This window comes from Equus przewalskii, chromosome 14, assembly GCF_037783145.1.
Source record: "Equus przewalskii isolate Varuska chromosome 14, EquPr2, whole genome shotgun sequence".
NCBI lineage: Eukaryota > Metazoa > Chordata > Mammalia > Perissodactyla > Equidae > Equus > Equus przewalskii.
Window position 1 is genome coordinate 89,903,567 of NC_091844.1, and position 27,549 is coordinate 89,931,115.

Genomic DNA, 27,549 nt, shown 5'->3' on the forward strand with positions numbered 1-27,549 from the left:
GCTCAAAACCCCCTCCGCGGCCCGCAGTCTGGTACTAAGGCTCTCTGAAGCTTGTTTTCTACTCTGTGGGGTAACCTGGCAAGTTATTTTTATCCTCGTCTGCAGTCTTACCTCACAGACCCCAGGGAGTCCTTGGGAGGGGCCCGGGTGATGCCTTGCCTGGTCCTCATTTAACTGCACGTAGCTAAGACCTCTGTCTTTCTCTGCCCGACTTCCCTCCATCCTGGGCCCCCTGGGGCGAGGCACCGGGAGGCTGCCGGCAGTTTTGGGACCCAGTGAAGGGGAGCTGAGGTGGAGCTGTATTTAGTTTGGGTTTGTGAGGTGTGCTTATCTGTCTCACACACATTTCTGAGTGAGGTTAGGTTACTGTATTTGCAATTTTGCATTTTTTCATAAAGAGATTGCTGCAGACTGTTTAAGCTTCAAGCCCTACGAATCCTGTGCCCGTGCCTGTGGCCTCTACAGCTTTCCAGAGCTCGCTCTCCTTTCCGTCAACGGAAGATGGAAACATGGATTCTGAAAAAGTGCCACGAAGAAACAGCCTGTTTCAAAGCACATGCCTCCAACTGAACGTAATATACTCCCAAACTGCCAGATTTAGGTCCTCAGTGCTTCCACCCCTTTTACTAACACAGATTACCAAAAGTTGACTAAACGTGGAAAAATACAAACAAATACCTTTAAATCTAATGAAAGAGGTGTCACCTGTCAAAAAGATATTCAGACATCACGTAAGCAGCAGGAGGTAAGCAAGGGCACCCTGGGACGAGAGCGCTCTGGCGGGAGCCACTGGAATACTGTGAGCCTGAAAACCTCAAGACGCGCTGGAGAAGCAGCTTCCAGAGGGCCTCCCAAGCTCTCCCACAGAACGCTCTGAGGCAAGAGGTCTACGGGACTTAGGCATGACAGAGGAGAGGGCCCTCCTCCCCTACAGGAACCCTTTGAGGTAAGTAGACAAATAAATAAAACAGAAGAAGAGGAAGGACCTGCCAGTGTCACCCATGCGGCCACACCAATGCAAACAAAATACTAATACAAAGCTAAAATTGTTTCCAGTCTCCCCCTTGCTCCCTCCATCTCTCTACTTTGCTGGTGGCTCCCAGACTCGGTCCAGGGAGTGTGACTGAGGGTGGCCTGCTCTCCACCACAGCTCAGGGTCCGGTGTCTGTGCTCCAATGCAGTCTTATCGGCTGCCCCATCCTACACCTCATGACCCCATAGCCCAGATAGTGTTAACATTCAGATTGTGACTTTATCCATTCCCGAAATACAAGAATGTCAAGCAACTCTGTACAATTTCAATTGTACTTAAAAAGTAGTTATGGAACATTATTTCCTTAAACTCAAAGAAGAGATATTAAAAATTGATGCTAAACATTCAGATATAACAATGCCATGTGTGATGTGTCCCTCTGATTAATTGCATGAGGAGAAAACACATGTGAAGTGTTGACAAGGTGTTTCCAAACAATGTGTTCACAGGTCTCCCATCTTTGTTTTCCTCTCTTTTTCTTTAGTGTACTGAAATTATCCTTTAGTTTGTCCTTAGTTTTTATTAAAATTGGGATGTTGACAATCCATTTCTACATAAAATATGGGACAGATCAATACTTGTTGGTGGTAAAATGACAGGTTAATGCAATGAATTTGTAAGTTGTGTCTAAGATCCTTTGAATTAACAGAGCAGTTTGTTCTTGGTCTTATAGGCGATTTGTCATGTACCTAATGTAGTTTGTGAAACTCTTCTTTTAAATTTTGACTTCTGTTGTATTTTTAAATATTAATTTCCTGCTAATATTGACTGAGAAACGTGTGATATTTAGTAGACTCAAATAATGTGTTTCAGTGACCACAATTTTAGGACATAAGAGTCTCTAGGAGGCGGTGTGACACGGGCTCTCTGACGTCCTTGCTGCGGGATTCTGGGGGGCACACCTGAGGACTGACTGACTTGCTTCCCGCGTGGAGGGCGCACTGGGGTTTTCCTTTAGGTTTTACTTCACATGTGGTTGGGCAGCAGGTTGAACTTCATTCCCTACCTTCATCTCGATTTGTTTGGTGTCTAGATTCTGAAAGAGCAGCTTGACTCGCGTTTTTCCATCATCTGAAGACCCCTTGAGCTGAGAGAATCTAAACCTCCAGAGCACATTCTGTAAAGGAATGAAATTAATTAGCAATTTAGAAACAAGAGCTCATTGATTTAATTAACACCTATTAATATGTTAAATGATCTATTTAAATAAATGCAGACATTTGCTTAACTCTTTACATTGAGCATGTGGTAATTTATCAGAATCTCTCCCTTCTTATTCTCCAGTCCGTGGGCACTGACCTCCTCAGACCACCCACTTTCCTCCTCCCGCTCCAGTCAGCCTGGAGGCACCCCCAGGAGAGCTCGCCAACTTCCAGGTCTCCTCTCCAATCCCGCTCTACCCTTATCAGCCTTCCTGGTTTTCCTGTGGGTTTTTCTGTACACAATCTAGAAGCATCATAAGATTATTGCTCTTTATTTTTTTTTTTGCTTGTAAAACTTTAAAAACTCCACTACAAGGGCCACTTCTTGCTACAGTATATGAGATGGTCTAGAGTCCAGATAAAATGAAAACCTTTAATCTCAACTGACACGCCCCCATCTGAGACTATGTTCAAATCACTTAAGGTTAGTTTCTCCTGAAACAAGTTGAAAAATGTAGACAATATTACCTCTTCGTACCAGTGCAAAAATTACGTAATGTTTGCTACGGTGCTATAGAGACGAAATGTACTCTATAAATTCTTACTCTTTAATAAAAAAAAAACTTGCTTCAAATAAAGACTTAATGGCTGTCTTTTATAAAAGATAGTGTTTAATTACAGGCTCTTCATGATAATAAATCTTTATCTTCCTGGGAAAAATCTCAATGGGGACAGCAATTATTTTTTAGCAAGCTACAAGTTGAGTTTCTATTAAAAGCATTTATTTTGAAATAATGAACATATTTTTCTCTAAGTGTCAGAAAAGCAAAGAGTTTGGGGAAAAAGGAGAGAGTTTCAAAAGCACTTTTATCCTATTTGGCCCTTGACCTGTTTATCCGCCGTCCACACTGAACTCAAGTTCGCGGCCGCGGCTTTCTTTCATATAGAATCTCGAAGCTGAACAGCGTCTGCATTTCATGGCAGGGTGTCAGCGTCCCTTCCAGATTTTGAGAAACCTGGAGCTCTGTAGGGTATTAGGGAACGGTTACTCCAGCTCTTTCATTTTCACAATGGGGAAGCTGAGTCTATGCCCCCAAATCGGGTGGGGCCAGGAGCCCTGACTCCAGGCATTAGGGCCCCTTCAGACTAGAATTACTAGACTCCATCCAGAACGAGGACATTGAGAAGGGCAGTACGTTCCACAAGTGCCACTGGGCCACTGAAATAAGCCAGGAAACCAGGGCCACCACCAGCATCAGAGGATCTACTGAGAGTGACAGACCGGCACGGGGACAGCGCTCTGACCCGCTCGCTCTCTACAGGCCCCCGCATAGCGGCATCCTGGGAGCTCCTCCTGGTCTCCACGAAATTCCCACTTCCCAGGTGTTTGCTCAGCACCTCTGGGGGCTGGAAAGACGGCTGTGATTTCAGCCTTTAAGATTTAGTTAAAACAGCCCAAATCTCACCTGCCTTCAAAGTCACCCACTCCCACGCTTTCATATGAGGAACCTGCAATCTTGTGTACATGTCATCACGAGAGGCGAGAAATCTTGGATATCACGGTTTTGCCTAATTCCTCATAAAATAAGCAAGACCCAAACTGCTCTGGGAACAGCAATCACCTGGTATTTGGTTCAAATTTGACTAAGAAGAAGAGCTCAACAGTGGTAAAATTTTAGGAATTACCTCAATAATTAACATTTACATAGTATTATAAACAGCTGTTAAAGTATTATACACAAAAAGGTGCAAAAATATCTATATGAAAGCTCCGTTTATTGTTTAAAGAATTCAAAGTGGTCCTCACAATTAAGTCCTTTGTGTGTACGATTACTCTCTTTGGGTACGTTATTTTTGCACTGAAACCATCCTAAGTGTGTGCTGGTTTGAGGAAAACGCTGCCTCGCGAGACACACACGTGCACAGTTTGTTTGCTTAAAGCCCTGTGCTAATTTCATAACACAGCCCTTGTTTGGGGTGAAGCAAGACAAGTACTTTGATCAGCTTCTCAAAGCAGCAAGTTGCCATGAAGGAATTGGTCCACACGCGCCTACGAGGAAGGACAAGGAAGGCCTGGGACGGGCGGCGGGCGTCATCTCTCAGCCATGCGCGGTCAGCGTGGCCAAGGAGGAAACGAATTCCTGGGGCAGCATTTCCTCTCACAGCAGTAATTTTTGAATCGTCTGTGGTGGTCCTTTGGAACTCTTTCTGAACTTTTATTTCATGCACCTAAAAACAGTAACTTTTGTAAAACAAAAAAGAATTTTCTATTTCCATTCCAGATGACATTTCTGCACGTTTTATCTGAAAGTGGTTCTGGGCGATAGTTTAGTTTCAAGACTCCGGGCTCCTCTGCAAGACAGGACCGGACTGTCTGGGTCAGGATGTGGACTTTCTCCACTCACCCGGCTCCAGAGACGCCGTCCCCGCTGACTGCTGACCCTGACAGCAGCGGGGGCCGTTCAACAACCCTGGGGGACACACGCAGACGGGCCTGCGCCTTCCCACAGCCGTCCTCAGGTCTCAGTCTTGGAAGACAGAAACATTCTCCCACGGCTTTAGTAATTAAAAACAGTTTCATAGTTAAGTGTGTGTGATAGGAAACACGCTGTTTATGTTTATGATTTCAGGTTGTTGATGGTGACGGGCAATGCCCACTTCCTTTGCAGCAAACTTGAATTATTCAATACTGACAATGGAAAGTAACATTTTAATCTTTTATTGTAACAGCTCAACTGGCAGGACCAGAAGACTGTGATCAAAGGATGGGTGCCCTGTGGTGTCAGAGCAGAATTCGTTTTCGGTATTTTCCTATAGGGTCGTGGAGGAATTTCCTCCTCCTCCTCATCAGGCCAAGGCCACATCTTCATTTCCTCTCCCACAAGACAGTCAATTCCTTTCCAATTTTTCCTTTTTTTCAAAAACCAATCTTTCCGTTCTTCCATGTCAGTCTCACAACATAATCGGGTTTTGGCCTAAAGAACAGGCTCCTCGGGGGCTCAGACCCAGAGCCTCTCACGAGCATCTCCACTGATCACCCTACATAGAGATGCACCATTTTCCTGCTCTGTGTGGGGAACACCCAGGTGGTAAAAAGGAAATCTGAAATGCAAGTTAACATACAGAGACAAGGCTGGCTTTTTCATATGCCCCCAAGGAAGGAGCAAACATGGAAAAAGCTCACTCTGGTTCTGGATCCCAACATCCTGGGATTATCTGCCTGTGGGGTGCGCCCAGACACTGAGCTGCGCACTGGACAGGGCACGAGGGAGGGGCCCCCTCCCAGGTCCTAGCGCCGCTTCTCGCTGTCAAGGCTCGGCTGTCCTCTGATGCCACACTGTTTCCTAATTCTCGCCATCGTCCTCTCCCGCTTCTGCTTAATCACGACAGAAACAGGACATCGGCTTGTGCTAAACCAGAGAGATCAAGACCAAATGTATTTCTTCTCCCGAGACATTTCAGATCTTCTCAGCTTAACTCCTCTTTACCAGTGTTGAAAGAGGAGAGCCAACGGTGAATGGACTCACGCTTGGAAGTCACTGCTCATCTCTGCTCTGGCTGGTATAGAATTGGGGAATTGGGACATTTGACCACATGTATGCTTCTGAGGTGGGTCCCATGCACATGGCCAGGATTAAAATTTGGGCTGTTATCAAAATCCAGAGTCGTTTTTGATATAGGCATTTGGTTAGTAAGTATGGCTGCCACGTTGTGAGTTGAGTTTTGACCCAGATATAATACACAAATGGTCTAACAGGCTAATATAGCATAGAAGTGTTAATTATCTTGTGAATGTAAGTGTGGTAAATTGGAATCTAAATAATTCTAGGCCAAAAAATTCTCTTTGATTTTTCCATAATGACTTATACAGAGGGCATATGAAGAAAACGTCATTTTCATAATTATTGAGTTATTTCATAATTATTTAATCATTTCCAGAATTATTTCATATCCAATCTGGAAATAATTGAAAACCTATTTACGCTGATCTTACAAATGTCATCTTACATCAAAGAATGAAGATATGTCAAATGAAGCAAAATTATAGTTTATAGATTTACAATCCATTGGTATATTCTTCACGGTGAAGCTGGAAAAGCTCTTCTTTTGAAAATTAATTCGAATATTGTAAATTCTAAAAAACAGTTTTAAGGAATACATGAAACAAGCCCCTGGAACAATTTTCTTTTTATACTGTCTTGTTTTGTTTTCATTTTCAGTTACTGTCTGAATACAAAATAGATACGTAAGAATTAGGCCAGAACTTCTTGAAATAAAGAAGTAACCACACAAAAAATGTGAAGTCAGGAGTTGACTTCCAGCGGGAAGCAGGTCAGGAGAGGGTCCTGGCATCTTAAGCTGAGGTCCAGGTGAGCAAACAGACAGCTCAATCAGCACTTCCTAAGAGCCTGACTTACAGACAGCCGACTGCCGCTGAGCGGGTTAAGATCCATCTGAGGAAGGCCCTGGTCTTCCCCACAGGAAGAGGTGCTGGGGGCTGAAAGGTGGGGCCGTAGCAGGTTCCAGGGGAGCTACTCTGCGCCTGGCCCCCCTCCCACCACACAGGACCCAAGAAAAGGCCACAGAGAAATCAGCTTACCTACAAGAGCGCAGTTTAGTTATACGGTTCAGTTATCGGGACACGAAACATTACAGCTTCACCCTAAAGGGTCCCCAGCCAGCTCTGCACAGAGTGAAGAACACACCACGGCCATTTAAAGTTTCATGTGATCAGTCTTAGGGCCAGCCAGGGAAGCGCGCTGGATGCAAGGGCAGGGAGCGCCTCTGCAGGCCCTGAGCACCAGCCTGCCTGCCGTGTGGACTGTGGACGATGCACAGCACGAAGACGGAGGGTGTGAGGACAAGGAGGCAATGTCCTGAGGAGAGGGAGGCACGGGGCAGCCCAGAAGAAAGGAAATTCCCTGGACAGATGAATGTAAAATGTGCTGGTTTTTGTGAGCACGTGGGCGCCATAAACCACCAACTTCCTCTCTCGTCTCTGCTCCCCAGATAACCCCAGCCACTCTCGTGGAACCAAGCCCACCAGGCCAGCTCACACCGTGCGTGTGAGGCTCACGCTCGGGGACGCAGGTGTCAGAGAGGCTGTGTCTTGTCGTTAGCTCAGTCGCAGCTGGATCTTCCGATGGCCCCTCCAGAACATCAGCCTGGGGAGCCAACTTCCCTTCACTCCAACGCTTATAGTGGGGGACTGGGCTCCTCCGAGGGGAGCTCACCAGGCCCTCCCTCTTACAGCGCCCCACAATCACTAACGCTCGCCCTGGCCTGGCCAGCGAAAGAGCTGGGTAGACACAGCATGGCTCCAACAGAGCAAGAACATGCCGTGGGACCCACAGGAAGACACAGTGACACGACGGCTCACTTGGCGCCTGGCTGTCACACTAGGAAGCAGACCCGCCAGCTCCTGCAGAAGTGCTGACGCGAGCTAAGTTCCCCAGGCTAGTGCCTGGCTCCAGATGGAGAGCTCAGGGGCTCCCTCCAGCGCCGCCTGTCCCCAGGCCTTCAGACAAGGAAGGCCACCACGTGCAGCCAGGGAAGGGAACACGGGACCCCCGGCGCAGTTAGAGGGTTGCGAAAACCTGCTCTTCAGGTGAATTTGGAGTCACTGTTTAGGCTTCCTGAAGCATAGAATGACTTGAAACACGGCAAGAAACAGAAGTTATAAATCAGGCTTGAGAGCTAACAAACCATCTAGGTTTCCTCCTTCCTCCAGGACAGCGGCTTGGTATTTCACTTGTCTCAGAGGACGCGTGGAATAAGGTTGTGCAGATCTGGCTTAAGGCGAAACCGTAGGAACAGCAGGCCAGGGTGCTTATACAGGCGGGAGGCGAGTGGTGGACCAGGCAGGGCGGGCAGAACCCTGTGTCAGGCACAGGGAGCCTTTCACCCTCTCTGTGACCTTGATGTTGGATGGAGTCTTAACATTCTTAAGTATTCATGCATATAGACCTTGTTATCATTCTAAACACTATGTAGACCCCTACTGGAAAAACATCCTAACCATTTTCCTGGCACTAAGTAAAATGACAAGGACCACAATGAATTGTCTGGTCTAGAATCCTGTCAAGGATGCTGACTCCTACTCAGAACAGGGTCCCAACCCCGCACTGTTGACTTTGGACCTGAAAACTCTTGCTGTGGGGCCGTGCTGTGCATTGTAGGATGTTTAACATCACCTCTAATCTCCACCCACTAGATGCCAGTAGAAACTCCCCTCCAAGCCGTGACAATGACTCCAGGCATTTCCAAATGTCCTTGGGGGACAAATTCACCTCCGATGGGAACCACTGCTCTAGAAGAATGGAAAAGAAGTGAGGGAAACTTCTAAGAAAGAGGGTCACCTTGTCACACAGGCTCATGAGCTGGCTGCAGCGATTAATTCATTGGGAGAGTATCCCAAGGTTCTAAAACATAGATGTTTGGAAATAAACAACTGTGAGGAAGTGGGTGACAACTTGTAGGAGCTGAGACAAGGTTGTCTCTGCTCAGCGTTGACCCGCTGCACAGGCTCAGCCTGTTGACGGCGCCCTGAGCCTGTGGGAGGGCAGCCATGGGTGACGGAAACCCCATGCATGCCGCAACGACCGTAATAAAGGCGCATCCGTCACACTGAGACTTCCCATCTGTTCATACTTAACCGGTGGAGAGTGGACTTTTAAAACTAGTATAAGGCAAAGTACTGGCTCGATGTTTGCAAAACATTTTTATAACACTCACGTAGGTAGGTGAACACTCAGGCCTTTTAGAGGAGCTAACGGAATGGGTCCAGTTCCCCACACGGGCAGTTTAGTGTCCAGGAAAACTGAAATCACTCGCAGCTTTGCATTCGCGGACTCAGCACTCGGCCTCATCCCACCAGGGCTGGGTCTTGTTTTACCAAAAACACTCAGTTTTTATGTTGGGCAGCAGTTAATGTTTCTTCTCAAAGGGTTTACCTTCCCTTGAGCAGGACCCGGGAAACCCTCACTGTGCTCGCTCGCTCCTCCGCCCGCGCTGATGCGGACGGCGTTCACGGGCACCACGAGGCCTCATGTCAACACTGCCTGCTCTGGGGTTTCTTGAAACCTCGGGACCCTGAGCTGTCAGACAGGAGACCATCTGTGAAGGTGCAACTCGCACACGACACAGCTCGGTGGGAGCGCCGACCGCTCCACACAGTTACGAGTGTTAACGTCCCTGAAATGGGACAACGCACCACCCACGGGGCCCCTCACGTTGACTGGTCAGCTCTTACCTTCGTCTTGCTGTCGAAACAGGTGAATCCCACAGCGAAGTCCACTGTGAAACACAGCACCTCTCCCTGCCAGCTGCACATGTACGTTTTGGACTAGAAGAGAGTATTAATTTTGAGAAAACATTCTTTAATGATGCTGTTCAACATTAATTAGGGAGCTACAATATTTTCCCCCCTGGTCAGAAACTACTTTTTAAAAAGTCTTAACGTGCAAACTACACGGAGGGAAACCAGAGGACCCACACGAAACCCGCAGAAACAGTGTGCGCACAGCCAGCACTTTCTCGCTTTTGGTCTATCGGCAAATATTTCCAGCCTCGTAGAAGCTGGACAGTCTGTACAGGCATCACTCCCACTAAAAACCATAAGCAAAGCGGAGCCCAACACATCTCTACATGGCAAAGTGTCTTTGAAAACAACCGGATTGCTAAGTTTTCTGTCTGTGAACTCATTCAAAAAGGACCTACTGTGTCGTGTGTTCATTTTTCTTTCTCTTGTTCGAGTTGCCTCTGGACAGAAGGCTAGGGCCTGAGGCGAGTTCCAGGAGAATCTAGATGCGGCTTTTCCTCGGGAAACATCCTGAAGAGCAGCTCAGTGGAAAACAACAGACGCCAGAAAAATGGCAGCAGCGACACAACCAAAAACCGAGGGCCGGGGAATGAGGACCCTCCCAGGTGAGAGGTGGCTGCAGTGGGCTCCGGTGTCCCACCCACTGGGGCTGGGTTGAGGGGAAGTGGCCTCTGCTGACCTGAGGCCTTTTATGGGTAGAAACCAAAATCGTGAAGCACCTGGTCTCCACGGCGCCAATGCTGTTAGGCCTTGAGCACATGTATGTGTGTGCACACACACACAGGAGCCCTTGGCACACGTATGTGCATGCACACACACACAGGAGCTCTTGGACACATATTGACGCACTTCCAGCCACGTCGGGCAAAGGCACAGAAATGCAGAAATTTGAGCTTGCAAAGGTGCAAGTGTGGAACATGGACACTGACGTCTTGGTGAGCGCCATCTCCACACACCTGTGCGAGTGCCCTGTGGTGACAGGTCCCACCCAGAGTCAGCCATCATTTGGAGCAGGAAGACGTAGCTGTGTCTGCGGACACGCAGCGTCTGAACCTACAGGTCCATGCTCTGCCAGATTTGGGAAGTTTCCAGCCACTGTATCTTCATGTACCTTCAGCCCGGCCCCTTCCCCTCTCCGGGGATCCCCATGACGCAAGTCAAAGCCTGTTACAGTCCTGCACCTCCTGCTTCCAGTCTGTCTTCTCTGTTTTCCTGATTGGGTCGTTTCTCCCGGTCCTTATTCCAGGTCACTGATTCTTTCCTCCTTCCCCTCCATCCGCTGCTGAGCTCTCTGCTGAGCTTTTCAGTTATTGTCCTTTTCATTCCTGAAGTTTCCATTTGGCTCTTTTTTATATTTAAATATTAATAAATGTTTATTTATATATTTCCTTGCTGGACTTCAGATTTCTTTGCTGAGGCTTTCTGTTTCTCATATCTCAATGTGTTCATACTTGCTATTTGAAGCATTTTTAGAACCTGCAGCCACAGTGCCCAGGCGAGATCGTGGAGGTGTGTCCCCAGATGCATACCTGCCGATGCGTAGGTGGGGGTGCTGAGTGGCCTCAGTTTGAGGAGGGGTGTGACCTTTCATTTCTATCTGGGGGGCAATGAGCCCCGGAGGCCAACGCTGTTTTTCATCCACAGTAGACTGGATCGTAGAGTTAACGATGGACGAGAAATGTCTGAGTGGACTGAAGGGCCCCCAGCTCTCAGAGCAGCTGTAATAACACCGCTGTGATTCAAGGACGCTCCTGGGCGTCAGCAACAGTGCTGAGGACCTCACACTAAATTCTCCTAGGACCTTTCGAGGCGGGTGCTTTTATCCTGTTTCACGGTGGGAGGCGGAGTTCACCCCAGCACAGCATGCCCCAGGGCTTAGTGATGGGCCGGGTGCCCGCCCTGGTCCTAGCTCCTGACTGTGGCCCTCACTGCCTCTGACGCCACAAAACATGAGCTTGAGTTGAGTGCGTGCCTCCATGTTTCTCCCGGGTCGGTCCTTGTGGGTCGAATTGTGTCCCCCAGTAAGACAAGTTGAAGTCCTAGCCTGTGGACGTGGCCCTACTGGAAACAGGGTCTTTGCAGGTGCGATTACTCTAAGACGAGGTCAACCAGGAGGAGGGTGGGCCCTGACCCCATGAGACTTGTGTCCTCAAAAGAAGATGGAGACGCAGGGTGGAGAGCCCCATGGCAATGGAGGTAGATGGGAGCTATGCCGCTCAACCAAGGGGCACCCAGTTTTGCCAGGAACTGCGAGAAGCTGGAAGAAGCAGGAAGCATCCTCTCCGCCAGTCTTCCGAGGGAGCGTGACCCGCTGACACCTCAGCGTCACACTTCTGGCCTCCAGGAAGGAGAGAGTGAATTCCTGTTGGCTTAAGCCACCCATCTGTGGTGTCTGCTAGGCAACCCAGGACAGTCCTTCAGCACTACATTAGCCAGACCAGGAGCAGTCCTCGGCGCAGGAATTCCACAGGGATCCCAGAGAAGATCACTGCTGGACACTCCATGTATCTGAGCCCCTGCTCCCCGGCGGTGCCTCATTAGATAAAAGCGTCTGGAGTGGGGCAGAGCGACGAAAAGGAATTGGGACTGGGGGAATACAGGGGGTAGAGACCAGAGGTGAGGGGCGTGGATACCAACCTGTGTGTTGGCCCAGACGCACCTGTTGATGGTTAGGGTAGACAGCTCCATAATAACTCCCAGGAGTAACTTATTTTTAAAGATTGGCACTTGAGCTAACAACTGTTGCCAATCTTCTTTTCTTTTTTTTTTTTTTTGCCTTTTTTGCTCTTCTGCTTTTTCTCCCCAAAGTCCCCAAGTACACAGTTGTATATTCTAGTTGTAGGTCCTTCTGGTTGTGCTGTGTGGGACGCCGTCTCAGCATGGCCTGACGAGTGGTACCATGTCTGTGCCCAGGATCCGAACCAGTGAAACCCCGGGCCGCTGAAGTGGAGCGCGTGAACTTAACCGCGTGGCGAGGGGGCCGCCCCCACCAGGAGTAACTTTGGATTCTGCTTCTCTGCTTTGGGGTGGGTGCTGCTTCAGCACGTCTTCTGTTTACAGATTTATTATTTTAAATTAAAAACGTATTATAAAGTATATCACACATGCTGACATCTTCAAATCCCCGTCAGTTCCTGCTCAGGCTGCAGCCCGCTGTGGCCGCCTCCCTGGGGTTCACCCCATCATCTGCTCGTCATTCTCTCACCCTCTTTATAGTTTGTAGCACACACAAGCCCTACACAAATCACCTCAGCTTTACATGTTTCTGAAATACATATAAATGGAATGAAAACTGCGGTTCCAGTCCACACCCTTCAAGCAGTGGTTATGAGTTCCAGGTAACCGTTCCTTGTCAATACTTGGTATTTTCAAACGTGTTAATCTTGCCGTCTGTGAAGTGTTAACGGTAGCTCGCTGACACCAACACGTCTTCTGATGGCCTACGAGGTGAAGCTCCTCTCTCTCCTCTTCCCTTCTCTGCTCTGACCCTACGAGCTCCCGGCCATCTCCCAGCCGCTGAGCGTCTCCAGGCAGAGGCTGGACACGCCCCTGCTGGCCCTGAGAAGGACAGCTCTCAGAGAAGACGTGGCCTGGGTGTCTTCAGTCTCTGAGACTTTATTAGTCACATGTGGGAGATGCTTAAACATAGTTCACGCAGTAGATGCATGGCTGCAGTATACATTTAGCATCAGAGAGATGCCAAAATGCCAAATGTCATGAGGCAGAGCAGTTGGTGTGCATTTTCCCTTGAACATGAATATTTACGTGCCTTTACGTTTGGCATCGCTCTTCAGAAAATGAGGACTGATTCTCCCTGAGAACACACAGCAGCCTATTTCCTCCACCTGCGTGCAGGTGTGTCAGGAAGAGGGGACACTGGACTGGGTGGACAGTGGTTCATGGGTCCCTCAGTGGTGGAATCGTTTTCTGTTCATTAAAGTAGAGCAGAACAAGCCAGACCTCACTATGCTACTTCCCTTCGGGGAAATATGGAGGCAAACAGAAGAAACTGCCTCGGGTTCCTCCAGGGCTGCCACTGCTGGAGATTCTGTCATCCGGGGATGTGGCTGGTGGAGTAAGACCTCACCCAGGAGCCCTGTGAGGCCACGTGCTCTGTCCTGCTGCTCAGGGAGCGTCAGATCATTTTCTGTGTCCTGTAACCAGGATGGGAACACAAAGGGAAGGTTGGGCATCTCTCCTTACTCCACGAACACAATTTACTGGGAGTCCAGCAGACTCTTCCAGAAGCCAGGCTTTGCTGTTGATAGTGGAGCTCGTTGAAGACCATGACTTTCTTGGAAATGCGATGCCTCCAGGCCTCATGCTGGGAGGCATGTGTCTTGCGGCGTCTCTCCTTGGAAGAGGGGCTCCACCCAACGGCAATGCTCAGGGAAGGCCGTGCGGGGTAGAAAAGTGGAAAAACGAAAAATGCAGATGACTCATGAACCTCTCGACTTCCCGTGAGACAGGAAGGGCAGGTCCTGTGCGGGCAGGCGGCATCACTTCTCGTGCTGTGGGGGACCTCGAGCTCCTGGCTCCAGCTCTGCCTAACAGGGAGGGAAGGCTTCTCTGCATTGTGGTGCACCTGCGGGAGGCCGCCTAGCAGAGCGGTCACACCGAGGACCTGCTGCCTGGGCCCTCCCTGCACGCCGACGAGCAGGGCAACCCGGGGACGTCACTTAACCCTCCACCCCTCACTTGGTCACCTGAAAAATGGGGTGACAGTGGTCCCAATATGCATGGCAGTGATTAACACATGCACAGCTCTTACAACAGTGCCTGGCAGGTAATAAGAACAGCGGGTTAGTGACTGCTTTCGTGCCTATTCTATCAAATTCTGTGATAAGTAAATCGAATATCAGCACAGCAGTAGGCAATGCTAAGAAGCACAGTTTACTGAAGAGAATCTGGAGCTGAAGACGTCTGTCCACCTGCTGTGGCCCTGAGGGGACCTGGCCTCCCATAACTGCGGTTTCTATCTCAGCCACAAGTCCCTCAAGTCATGGCACTTCTGGGCTTCATCTGTCCACACGGTTACCTAGCGCCTTTGGGGACGAGGGTTAAAATCGAGGACACGTAAGGCAGTAAGGTGGGTGACTTACTGGAGAGGAAGCCATCTGTCAAAAGAGTCTCTGGCCCTATGTGGGCTCTGCGCCCTCGGGGAAAAGCTATCCTGGGAAGATGATGCTATCGGAGGAAATGGGCAGGAGATCAGGGGGCCGCCTACCGTGCGCAGGTTCTCTGCTGCCTGTGTCACACGACGTAGTTAATACAATACCTGTTTGACGCGGGGGCTGTTTTAGTCTTCATCTGAGAGTTGAAAACACTAAATCTCAGTGTTGTGGTCGCGGTTCCGGAGCACACGGGAGTGCAGGACCCGGGCCAGCAGCAGAGGGAGGGCCCTCCATTGCACCCACTGGCCTCCACCTCAGACACTCACCAAGCATCCTCATCTTCCCAGAATTCCAGCTGGCGCTGGGGACAGATGCAGGGTTCAACCCTCCAGCCTCCAGTGAAACAGGGGACAAACAGACCCCGGGTCAAATTCCACCTCCCCCTGGAGCCAGGTCCAGAAAACGGGCTCATCTCACACTTGTCTGCCTCTTCCATGCCTGGGACGGTCCCAGACAAAGAGCGTCAGCCCAGCAGGTGTTTCTGTGGCACTGCATCCTTGATTCTCCTCCATGTTAGGTAGTTTATAAAACTAGTGAGGGAATCGCTCCTCTCACATCCCCAAGGAACTAGATTTGGACTTCTTAAGATACTAAGATATTTTGTTCGATGATCCCTACTGGAATTTCTCACCTTATCTTAATAGCCGGTTCCTCAAACGACAGTTTATTGTTGATAGGAAGTGCTTGTGTCCACATAGGCTCCAGGACCACGGTCCGCTGAAAAGACTGATGACTAATCCACTTACATTTAGAATTAGCAGACTTTGGGGCTCCTTTCTGCATTTCTGATTGGAGGTGTCTTCAATCTGAAATTCTTTTTGCAATATAAATTGATTGTCTGTTCTAGAGACTCACATGATTTTCTCCTAAGGGAGCTTAGTGTCTCGACTTTGTAGATGAGGAAACTAAGGTTCTCTTAGGAATTCATTCATTCGTCATCTATTTGGGTGCATACATAAGACATCTTTAGAGAAATTGGGTGAATTACTCAAAGCCTCCCTCCCAGGGAGGGGCAGGGCCAGGACCTGCATGGGGTCTGGCCCCAGCATCTGGACTCTCGTAGCTGTTCAGCATGTCCCCTGTGTCCTCCAGGCGGAAGGGCCACAAAGACCTCAGACAAGGATGACGTGGGGCCAGCAGCATCTCCAGAGGACAAGACTGCAGTGGTGTGCACGATGGAGAGTCAGGAATGGAATGGTCAGCGAAGAGGCTGTGACAGTGACAGCCTCAACACACTGATGCCATCTGCACGTGGACTCCTGGCTTTGGTTGCTTGGGGACACCTAGAATGTTCTTAGCTTAAAAGTCTAGATGGGTGTGGCTGGGCTCCAGTTTGGGATCATGTAAGCAAGAGAGCAGTCTACCAGGCTGTCCTTTTTAAGCCCCAGGGCTGGTGAGCAGAAGGAAGCTGCCCGTGGTGGCCTCGAGATCACACGATGCCTCTTTCCTCCAGATGAACTCCTTCAAGAGGCCTCTCCACAGGGCCGGGCACTAGTCAAGTCTTAACATACTTAGAAAGACTGAAACCACACAGATTATCTTTTCTGATCTCCTTGGAATTAAACTAGAAATCAAGAGGAGAAGGCAAACTGGGAAATCCACGCACATGTGGAAATGAAACAACACAATCTTAGACAACTAACCGGTCAAAGAAGAAACCACAGGAAATCAGAAACATCTCGAGACAAATGAAATGAAAACACAGCACAGCAAACCACGGGCCCAGGGAGAGCAGCAATAACAGGAAGCCGCCTGCTGTAAACGCTTGTGTCAAAGGAGGAGAGAGAGCTCAAATCAGGACTTAACCTCACACCCTAAGGAACGAGAAAAAGGACAAACTAAACCCAGGGCCAGCAGAGGGAAGGGAATACTAAGAATAAAGAAGAGGTGAAATAGAGAACAGAAAGACAAGGAGAAAATGGACTTAACACACTGAATTGTACAGGTCAAAATGGTTAAAATGGTAAATTTTATGTTATGTATATCATGATGGAGAAGAAAAAAATAGGTCAGGCAGAGGATCAGCAGGCATCCACTGTGTGTACGTGTGACCTGACGCCTGGGAAGAACTGGGCCATCAGGAGGACGGGGGACCTGGTCTGCAGTGACAGCAGGACTCCAGGGAGGTGGGGGGACCCAGGCACCTGGAGACGCAGAACTGGGGTTCTGCCTCGATAGGACGTAAGATCCATGAGCAGACTTGCCTGTTTGGCTCAAGGTGGATTCCCCGAGCCCTGGACACAGGCGCCCTAGACCCAGGCGTTGCCCAGTAAGCATCTGTCAAGTGAGCAGTGACAGCAAACACTTGCACAGCACTTACCACGTGCCGGGCGCCATCGTAAGCTTTACAGATCCCAAAGGAACTCTGGGAGATTAATTCTCTTATTCCCCCCACTTTACAGACAAGCAGACTGAGGCAAATGCATGTGTGGAAACTTGCCTGGGGCCCTAGAGCTGTTGGGTGGAGAAGCCGGGACTCAATCTGGTGTCTGCTCTGGAGCCCAAGCTGGTGTCGCTGCGCCACGAGGAACAAGGAGGGAAGGGTCGCAGGTCGTTGGTCTCAAAGGCAAAGCCGTGAATAACCTTCTTTACTTCTAGAAAGGTAACCACAAAACCATGGACAGGAGACAACCCTTCTTGCCAGGTTTCGCGTGGAAATTCTAGGCGGGTCCGTTTTCGTCCCGCGGGACACCTGAGCCGTGGCCCGAGGGTGGAGCACCAGGCTGTGGGTGGGGCTGCTCGCCACGACCTTGGTCTTCAGAGGAAAATTTAAGTGCTCTCTGTGAGGATGGTGCTATTTATAGTTTCCTCGTTTAGCTTTACAATCAAGAGCATTTCTCCGCTTACATTTGCCACCCCGTGCTGCTTCCGTCGCTGGCACTGTGCGAGCTGCTGCTCTGCACCACGTGTACCCAACACGGGACGCCCAAGAAAAGACTGGATGTCGTGACTACAGGCCAGTGTTCATGAACCAGAGATGTGCGGGTGTCGGAGCAACACAGAGACGTGAGGAGCCGAGCGGGGAAGGGCGCATGGCCAATACTGCCCACAACACCTGTTGTCGGCTCAGAAGCAACACCCTTCTGTGAGAAGAGCTCGTCTCCCCTCGTGGGCGTGCTGTTTCTCTTTCCACCCATAGCTTTACTCTGAAGAAGCTGAGTTGTCAAAGTTTTCACAACTTTTGAATCTGCACAATGTTCGGTAAATGTGGAGGAAAACAGCTCCTCATTAGATGGGAGAACGCAGGAGACGAGATTGAGCAGCCATCAGTGAACGCAGGAGGCACATCGGAAGCTCAGATCCTCTCCTCTCCCAGCGCAGGTTCCTTTCAGACGCCTGAGCTTCTGCAGCTTTGTCGTAAGCTCCTCTGTTCCCCAGACTCACTTATGCAGTGGACCCTGGGCAGATGACGGCAGAGCCCGGGGAGCAACCACATTTGCTGGGAAAATGACCAAATTCAAGTAGACCCACTTTGTCCTTTTGAACAATGACTGGATGTCCAGTACATGTGGCATGTCAGGTAGCAGGCCCAGGACTGTTCTCAAAGCGACCATTCAACGGCCCATGGTAAAGACAGTCAAACCCTCATCCTGGGAGGAGATGCCCCACCACGGGCCTGGCTGTGTCTTCCCCATCAGGGCAGCAGGCTGAGTCTCCTGCAGATCGTCTACACTGGAGGAAATGGGTCGCTGTTACCAGCCCCTAGGGAACCCGGGGCCGGGCTCCGGGAAAGCTGTGCGTCCACTGAGAGGCGTGGCTCTCCTACTTTCACGAGCCCCTGGTATGAAAGTCAGAGACCGTTGGGCAAATACACAATGCACATGCTTCTTTTAGGGAGAAACTAATGACAATGATAGCAACAGACAGGTAATTGGTTGAAGAATTTTCTTCAGCGTAAACATAGGGTTTCCCGGACCCTAACAAACACACACATAGTCTGTGTTTGAGTCGAGCGACTTACAGATAAAACATTATTTTGGTCACAAACAGGAATGTCTATTTTACAAGACGTGACATGGGTACACTGTTGAGCGACTTTGCTCACAGTGGCTTTAGTTTTCTACGTGTTGTGTAAAAACACGTTTAAGTGAAATTTTACAGGATAAACTCACTTTAGCCCTGCCTTTCTCAAGAATACATGGCATTCTTTTTAGAGATCCACCCAAAAACTTTAAAAGAAACTGGTTTGGTGTCTCATGGCAAAAGGAAATAGATGATGAGAAATGGATCCCATTTTTACATCATTTTGTAAGTTTTTTGGAGGCGCCTGATCTGTGAAAAGATAGTTGGAGACTCTGGGTCACAGCAAAAACCGAAGACGGGATCCTGCCATCACTGAGCTCATATTCCAGAAAAACACAAAGACCTTGAGGTTCTCAGACACGATTCCGGGTCACTGGAGTGTCCCCTTCTCATCGTCATCGTCAGAACCAGAAAGGGCGCAGGCCTGGAAAGAGGAAGCTCCAAAGTGCAGAAACAATTAATAAAAGCCAATTTGGCTGGGCTCTTCCACAATGGGAATGCTAATTGAAGGATTGGATTAAGCCCTGAAATAAATTAAGGAGCAGAAATAGAAACATTACAAGCTCCGGTCTTAGCACCCATTTAATTAAATTAAGCGACAACGGTTTTTAGAGAAATGAAGTGCCGAGCTGCAGCCCAATCCGTAGCCCAGCGTCTTTCTGGGAAACACTCAGAAGAGCTCATTTGTACCAAAAACAGCACTAAGCAGCATTCCTCACAATTAAACTTACATCAACGATTCACTGGAGACTTCCAAACACGTACCACGGAGATTGCTCAATTTGGTTTTAAAACAGAATTTCCACCGAGAGCATGGCTCCAATGGCCCAGCCATGTTTTCTCATCAGCTGCTCTGCATGCAAACAGCTGGAGAAGGTGCCCTAGCTATTTAACTGTGTAATCCCCAAATGGTTATGGATGCCTCAGATCACCTGAATCCACTGGACGTTTCTCCATAGTGGTCCACTCTGCACTGTTGGAATACAAACATGACCTATGTCCCTGGTCATACTACGTGTGTGAGGAAACCATGGAAGTAGGGCGTGGACAGACACAGACAAGAGCCACCTCGAGGCTGCAGCGAGGGAGGGTCTGGCAGCTGGAGCTCAGGATGCATGCTGAGCCCCAGTGATCAAGGCCAGACATGTTGGGGACAAACTGTCTTGTCCCCAGACAGCTTCCCAGGCCCTGGTGAGGCCTGGACTCGAGGTACAGTGCTGCCCACATCTGTGTGGACGTGCTGCAGGAACACAAGGACAAGTTAGTTTATGATCTGGCAGTGGACGAGAGATGCACAGGAGCCAAGGTCAGTGGTCCCCAGGGCGTGCCCCCAGGCCTAGCGTGGACGAAGCTGCCGAGATCTGAGGTTCTGCAGACAAGAGGCCAGGACGACTCCGAGTGCTGACGGCACTTGATTGAGGGACTTGCCGGAAGACCCTGGATTCAGTGCAGGGGAGGGGCGCAGATGCCGCCCTCCTCCTGGAAGGAGGCCTGTAGCCCCTTGGGCTGGCGGGCTCAGGAAGCACCCTGGGGACGCTGCTGCCAGTCCTTGCACGGCCTGGAGCCTCTGCTTGCCTCCTGTGCAGCCACTCCCGTGGGCTGAGCTCAGAGGATTTGAAATCTGAGACCTGGTCCTCCAAAATTCTAGCTTAGCTACAACCTCCTGTGGCCACTCCTGTCTTAATCTCTGTATTTTATGCCTCTTGATTATATTTTAAACTTAATTTAGGAAGTAGATGTGCAAGTTTTTTGTAGTAAAGGGCATCTGTGTGAGCAAAGGGAGCTCAATTTACTTTAATAAACAAAAAATTTGGTAACACCAGGAAATGCTGGTGTTCTATCCTGGCTTTGTCAACCGTATCAGTAATGGAGCAAAAAACACATATGAAGCAAGGACTGACAAATGGCACGGAAGAGAATGCGCTTATCTCAAAATGGGACGGAGAGACCCCATGAGTGAGGCCGTAAAAGGAAGGAGAATTCTAATGAGTTACGCGTGACAAGATGCTCAGACACAGAGCTGGATTCTCCTGCTTGGTAGAATTTGGGGGGATTATAACTAGAAAGCATTCGATACAGATGCCATCGCCCAGCTTGAAGCCTGGCATCCTAAGGATGCTGGGGATATTTTTGACTTCAAAAGCACGCAGGGGCTTTTCTGAGATCAACAATGTTCCGAGTGAAAGAGTTAGGTAGTTTATGAACAATAAACAAAAAATAAAATCCATAGGAAGATGGTAATTTCATGTGAGAGGAACACAAGGCAGCGATACATAGTGTAATGTATACCATGATACTAGTAACAAATAAAGATGTGGTTGTTATATTTGCACATACCTCAGAGGTACGTGTAAACTATTTTCTCACAGCTATATATTCATACCACTGAAAAACAGAATTACATGCTCATTTCTGGTCTCTGGAAAAAGGACTACGGGAAAACCAACATTTATTATAGTCAGATCAATACACACAAAACCCAATGAACAAGTTGGGCATACGTTTAAAAATGCATCTACATTATATGAATATTTATTGTATCTACGAGAATTCAGGAACAGGCAGTCCCAAACAAGCCCTCAGCCAGAAGCTCATTTGTAAGTTAGAATTTTAGCGTTTGGAAAATGTTTTCCTATAGAAATGATGCCAAAAATAGCAGCCAAGTCTCAAGCTCAGCCATAAAGGCCATTCCCGTCTTAATAAGCCTGAAGTGGCGTGTCGCTGGTCCGGCTGGCCGTGACAGTCAACGGGCAGGAGAGCAGCAGAGCACACATACGCCCGATAATGCCCACCTCTCTCTCTCTGGAGGTGACACTCTGTTCTACTGGACTTTACCAAATACTCAGCGAGGACTCAGAGCTTTGGGTCTCAGAGTAAATCACCATTTTTAACCCTCTTTTCTAAGGTATGACTTGCATTTTAGTACGTACCAGCCAGAAGGCTTGTGTTATGTGGAACACGTTCACAGCAGCCAGGGTGGGGCTGTCTGGTGTGCAGCAAACCAAGTACATGGGAATTCTGGGGACTGTTCTGTCATCCTGGAAAAGCTTCCTGCAGGCACACTGCAATGCGCCTTACACACACACACGCACACAGACACACACTCCAGGTCTCTCTGGATCTGAGCTTCAGATTCCGCAGTCTAACACTGGGCAGAAACCCGGGCTCTGACATTGCTGACTGCGTGGCCTGGGGAGGTACCTTCTTCTGTCACCTGTAATAGGAGTCCACGAACCGCCTCCCAGGAAAGCTGGCTGGGACTTAAACGAGAGGGCGCCCAGAAGAGCTGGAGCAGCTCCCGCACGCAGCCTGCGCCCAGCATTTCAGCTGCTGTGACGATCGTGTGTGGACAGCTCCTGTGTGTTGTCTACCCCACACTGTGTGTGTGTGTGTGCTCACATGTGTGTGCATGTGTGTGCACATGCTGCATGGAGAGGACAGACAAAGGAGGAGGCCTCCTCTTCAGTCTGCACTGCAAGTTCATGTCTGCAAATAATGAAAACCTGAATAACAAATTGGCAGATCAGTTTATGAGAGCAATGTTTAGAATATTTAAAATTGGAATGAACGCTATAGAGTATTTTGGGCTTCTAGCCAGGTTTACATTCCTGATTAGGGTCCAACCTCGACCCATATTTTAACACAATACTTCTCTTCAAGGTCCCAAGTCTTCCTGGAACTACTCATTTGTCTTCTCTGCAAAGCTATGAAGGCAACCGATGGAGGGAACAGTGGCTTCCTGTTGAGGGACCAGCCACACTTCTTTTATGCTGACATCACCTTGTACGTCTATACAAATACAGGCTGGCTGTAGTCAAACTTAAACCAAATGGCTACGCATCGTCTTAGTCCTCAGAACATACAACACACACGGGATGGACACTGGTTAGCAGAGTGATGGCCCCCACGACGCCCACATCCTAATCCCAGAATTTTTGAATATGTTTCCTTATTTGGCAAAAGGGATTTCACAGATGTGATTAAGTTAAGGACCTTCAGGTGGGGAGATGATCCTGAACCACCCTAATCAAATTACACGAGTCCTTAAAAGTAGGGGACTTTGTCCCACTTGGTCAGAGAGATGTGACGATGGGAGAAGGGTGACAGAGGGTGGGCTGCCGGCTTTCAGCACTGAGGACGGGTCCAGAGCCGAGCCCTGTGGGGCTTCCTACGAGCTGGAAATGCATTCCCTTAGGGCCTCCAGAAGGGAGTGGCTCTGCCAACAACCCCGCTTTAACCCCAAGAGACCCATGTCAGACCTTCAACCTCCAGGACTGTAAGACAATAAATGTGTGTCGTTTTAATGCACGAAGCTGGTGGCACCTTGTTGCAGCAGGAAACAGAGAACTAACGCAGATACTCCAGACATTTGGCTTCATTTGACTTTACGCTGCTGGCATTAAATTTTTCTGTGACTTTCAGTAGATTTGCTGCCTTCTTCCGCTCTCAATGTTGGCTCAAAATAAACTGCTTTCCTAGCCTACCTTGAAAAGATAACTTTTTCCTTTGCATTTCACTCCTGCCTTTTCCAAGTCGTTTCGGAGCAGCAGTTTACATGGGTAGCTGTAACCACAACTCAAGTCGTGAGCTGCTGTGTGCAAACTTCAGGGCGGCAGCCATCGATAAGATGGGTATTCACGTCCCCCAAGTTACTGTGCCTCCCAGGCAGGGAGAGCCCATGCTGGCTGGACCCTCTCCTGTGGTCACTGTTCCAGGACACATGGGTGTTCATACTGCTCAGAGATATGATCCTGGGCTAGGAGACAAGCAAACTGAACAAAAACCAGTCATAGGTGTTAAAGGTCAACACACACTTCCCGTCAAAGCTCAGTGGTATTGGTGCATCTGAGCACATGTCAGGAGGGTGTCACTGTTACTAGGGAGGGTCCATGTGCGTGTCAGGGTGTCACTGTCACTAGGGAGAGTGCATGTGCATGTCAGGACGGTGTCACTGTCACTAGGGAGCGTCCATGTGCGTGTCAGGAGGGTGTCACTGTCCCTTGGGAGCATCTGAACTTGAGCACATAGAGTGATAATCATTGGACTGTACAGAGTTTATAAACGCCCCAAAGACCAAATAGAAACAAAATGCTAATTTTTAAGTAATAAGCACCAGTTAGATCTTTTTAGAAAGTATGTAAATGAAATATATTGAAGAACTTATTTATGACAGCATTCATAAATATACTTGGATTAATAATTTCCTTTGGTGGTTAAGAATATACTACAGAGAGTGTTCAAGGAAATGGCAATAAGGTAAAGGAAAAGCTCAATTTTAACATGAATTCATTGAGGTTCTAAAATGGTGGTGAGTCCCACTTGACCACCCTGGAGCTCATTCTAGTGAGGGGTGCAAAGATGCTCCTTGAGAGGAATAAAGGGGTCCACCAGAGGCCAATCACTTTGCAGGTCATTACTGGAAGTGTGTGTATTTAAGGAAAATAGCACATTTGAAGGGAATCGACATAAGCTACCAATTATAAAGATGGTCTGACCTAAAATAAACCTGGCTGCAAAACCACACCTGAAAATGACCAGGTAAATTAGAATTGCAATATGCTTCTTGTACATAATGAACACAATCTAAAACCTATTAAATAATTAAACAGTGCTTCTGGTAACAAACCAATAATTGTCTCTTAATGATCTCATCAGTCTAATCTAAGTGTTATCTAATATTTCACTTGAATTTCTGTTAGGTCCTCTTTATTTTTTTCCAGCAGAAACAATAATTTGTCATATTCCACAAGGTATTGCAAAACCTCTCATCAACACTAGTGGGTTTTTTTTAAAAAAATAAGTCAAGCCTGAGATTTCTTAAAAGTTTACCTGGAAAATTAATTTAAGCATAAAGGAAATTGTGTTTTGCATATTTCAATGTCACGTACTTTATAAACATCAGTTAATTAAATTTCATAACACCATTCAAAGAGATAAAATAAAGATCATGTTAGAGACAAGCAAACCAATAATTAGGAAGGTTAAGTGACTTACCCAAGGTTACCTCTCAGTCTCTTACAAACTCAAAAAATTAAAAAGTCGCAAATCTCTCTCTCACACGCACACACACACTTTTATCTGATTATGGTTTAGTGAAAGTTTTTGCCTCCACAGTTTTATATCATCTGTGATGCTCAGAATACAGCATCTCTGAAAACCTGCATTACTGCTACCAAGACAAGGAGAAGGAAACTCCGGGACCAGGCCAGGGGCCCTGCCGACCGGCTGTTGGAGAAAGTGCCTTCCTGGACCAGTTTCCTCATCTGGGAACATCTGAGGATGTGTGTTGCTCATCAGAGACGCTCCGCAGACGGAACAAATGGAAGAACATGTATCTGTCACATCAAACCTTACAAACCAGCCCTGGAGACTTGATGTAACGACCAAGCAGCCCAGACATTGAACTTGAAGTCTTCTGCGTCATGTTCACGTAAAGACTCTAATCCTTATGTGGGTTTTGTTTGCTCTTGTTTTTGACAAAATCCTGACAAACACTGGTATTTATTTTCTCAGCTCTGGTATTCTAGAAATGGTATCCAATCAGGAAAAAGAGACTCCTAGAGGTGGAAGAATTGATTCTCTTAGAGGGCGTGAGGAGCTAGAAAATCTGAACTAAGATCAAGCAGGGGGACCATTTTGGGTTGGGGCCAACCTGCCTCCCCAGCCTGTCCTGGTGCCCAGTGTGGCAGCATGGGAAGGAAGTGGTCTGCCCAATTACTGTGCTGAATTCCCAAAAAATGAGGCTATTTGAATATTCTGATTAAGCAGGTGAAGTGCATACGACATTTTGAAATGTGTCTCCCAAAAGTAGTTCCAGATTCAGCTGGAATGAAAAGAAGTATCTCCTAGTTATCTCAAAAAATTGCTGATTGTTGACATTTGGTAAGTGAAATCAGCCTAGTTTTAACAACATTATTTGTCACTGAGCATCACAGAGAATGTTACTAATTGGAAAACCCCAACAGCATCAATTTTCACCCCTTTTCCAGTCCGGTTGGCCTAAAATGGGGACTCCCAAGTCTGGTCAGGCACCGACCAGCCGGGTCTCCTCTGAGCTTGCCTTGGGTCTGAGCTCCTGCCTTTGCTGAGAGCACCTGCGGCCCCTCCCTTCCCCACTGCACAGCGCCGCCCCGACTGCGCACACACCGCTGTGCTGAACAGGAGCATCACCGGCTGTGCCTCTCCTGCATCACCGTCAAGGCTTGGCTCACTTGCTGAGCCCGGTGAGCTGGGGTCCAACAGACTGGGTGGACCCCCCTGCCGTGCACGTGGGCACACCTGCTCAGGTGACGAAAGTAGAAGTGAAACTAGAAAGCTTTTAGAAGAAAACTTAGGACAGAATCTTCCTGACCTACAGGGAACAGAGAGTTCTTAGACCTGCCTCCCAGAACACCATCCATGGAAGAAGAAATCAGTAAATCGGACTTTTGCTCTGTGAATCATACAGAACGAACGCTTTCTTCATTATTTTGAGACTTCCACGTTGTTCTGTGTGCCAACACTTCATCCTTATTGATGAAGAGAATCCCATTGTACAGACATACAACAATTTTGAACTGATGACAAGTTGATGGACATTTGGGTTGTTTTTAGGTTTTGGATGCCACAAATAAAGCTGCTATGTGTGCCCTGTGCACAACTAGGCAAGGGGTGGAATGTCTGGATCTTACGGTGGGGGTGTGTATGTTTACATTTAAGACACTGCTACCCTGGTTGTGCCACTGCGCATCCCTCCACAGCGTGTGAGTTCCCGTTCCTCCACATCCTCATCCACAGTCAGTCTTTTCAATCTTAGTCGTTCCAACTGGTGCGCTGCGGTATTTCACGATTTTAGATGGCTCTTCCCTAATGTCTAATGGCTTGGAGCATATTTTCACATGCTCATTTCCCATCTATATATCTTCTTTCCCTGTGTTTATTCAGATCTTTTGCCTAATTTTTTTGTTCTTTTTTCCTTTATTATGGAGCTTTGCAATCTCTTTCTATATTAGAGATACAAGTCCATTATTAGATCTAAGCCTTGAAGATATATTCTCCCGGTCTTTGGCATCTTTTTTCATCTTTCTTAACAGCCATCTTTCAAACAACAGAAGTCACTTATTTGGATGAAGTCCAAATTACTATTGTTTCTTTTATATGGACTGTGCCTTTGGTTTTGTGTCTGAGAAATCTTTGCATGACTGAACGTCATGAGGACTTTATATTTTCTTCTAGAAGTTTCCTAGTTGTGCATTTGTTCTTATGTCCATGACCCATTTTGAGTTAATATTGATATACGGTGTGAGGAATGGATTGAGGATTTTTTTTTTTTTCTGCATAAATACCCAATCATTCCAGCATGGTTTGTTCGAGAGATCATCCATTCTCCACTGAATTGTCTTTGGGGGTTGTCAAACACCAGTGGTCTCTGTCTATGGAGACCTTTCACCAGATTCTTTATTCTGTCGCTTAATCTGTTCATCTGTCTTCATCCCAACAGGACACTGTCGTGATTCACAATTGTTTTTGAAATCAGGTCATGTTAGTCATTCAGTTTTGTTCTTCCTTCTCAAAATTATTCAGGACATATTATGTCCTTTGCATTGACATATGAATTTTAGAACCCTCCCGTCAGTTTCCACATACAAGCCTGCTGGGACTCTGGTTGGGATTGTGTTGAAGATGTACATCAGCTGGAGGATCACTGACATTTTACCACTAATGTTCCTTCCGACTCACGAACAAGCTCTAGCTTGCCATTTATTTAGATCTTCCTTAATTTCTCTCAACCAATGTTTAGTAGTTTCTGTTACAAGTCTCTCACACTTTTTTCAGACTTATCCAAATTATTGCATATTTTTGATGCTGTTATAGACA

The 27,549-nt window shown here is 47.9% G+C and overlaps 1 protein-coding gene across 4 annotated transcripts in view; it reads right to left on the minus strand.

The window, feature by feature from the left end:
* SNTG2 (syntrophin gamma 2) overlaps positions 1–27,549 on the minus strand; it is a 321,809-nt gene that overhangs the window by 24,969 nt on the left and 269,291 nt on the right. For 3 of the 4 annotated variants that reach the window (XM_070571860.1, XM_070571861.1, XM_070571864.1), the window contains exons 15-16: positions 9,428–9,520; positions 2,040–2,150 (exon numbers count right to left, since the gene is read on the minus strand). In XM_070571860.1, coding sequence (XP_070427961.1) covers positions 2,040–2,150; positions 9,428–9,520 — 204 coding nt within the window. The remainder of the gene's footprint in view (positions 1–2,039; positions 2,151–9,427; positions 9,521–27,549) is intronic. The other variant, XM_070571862.1, reaches the window with a different exon arrangement.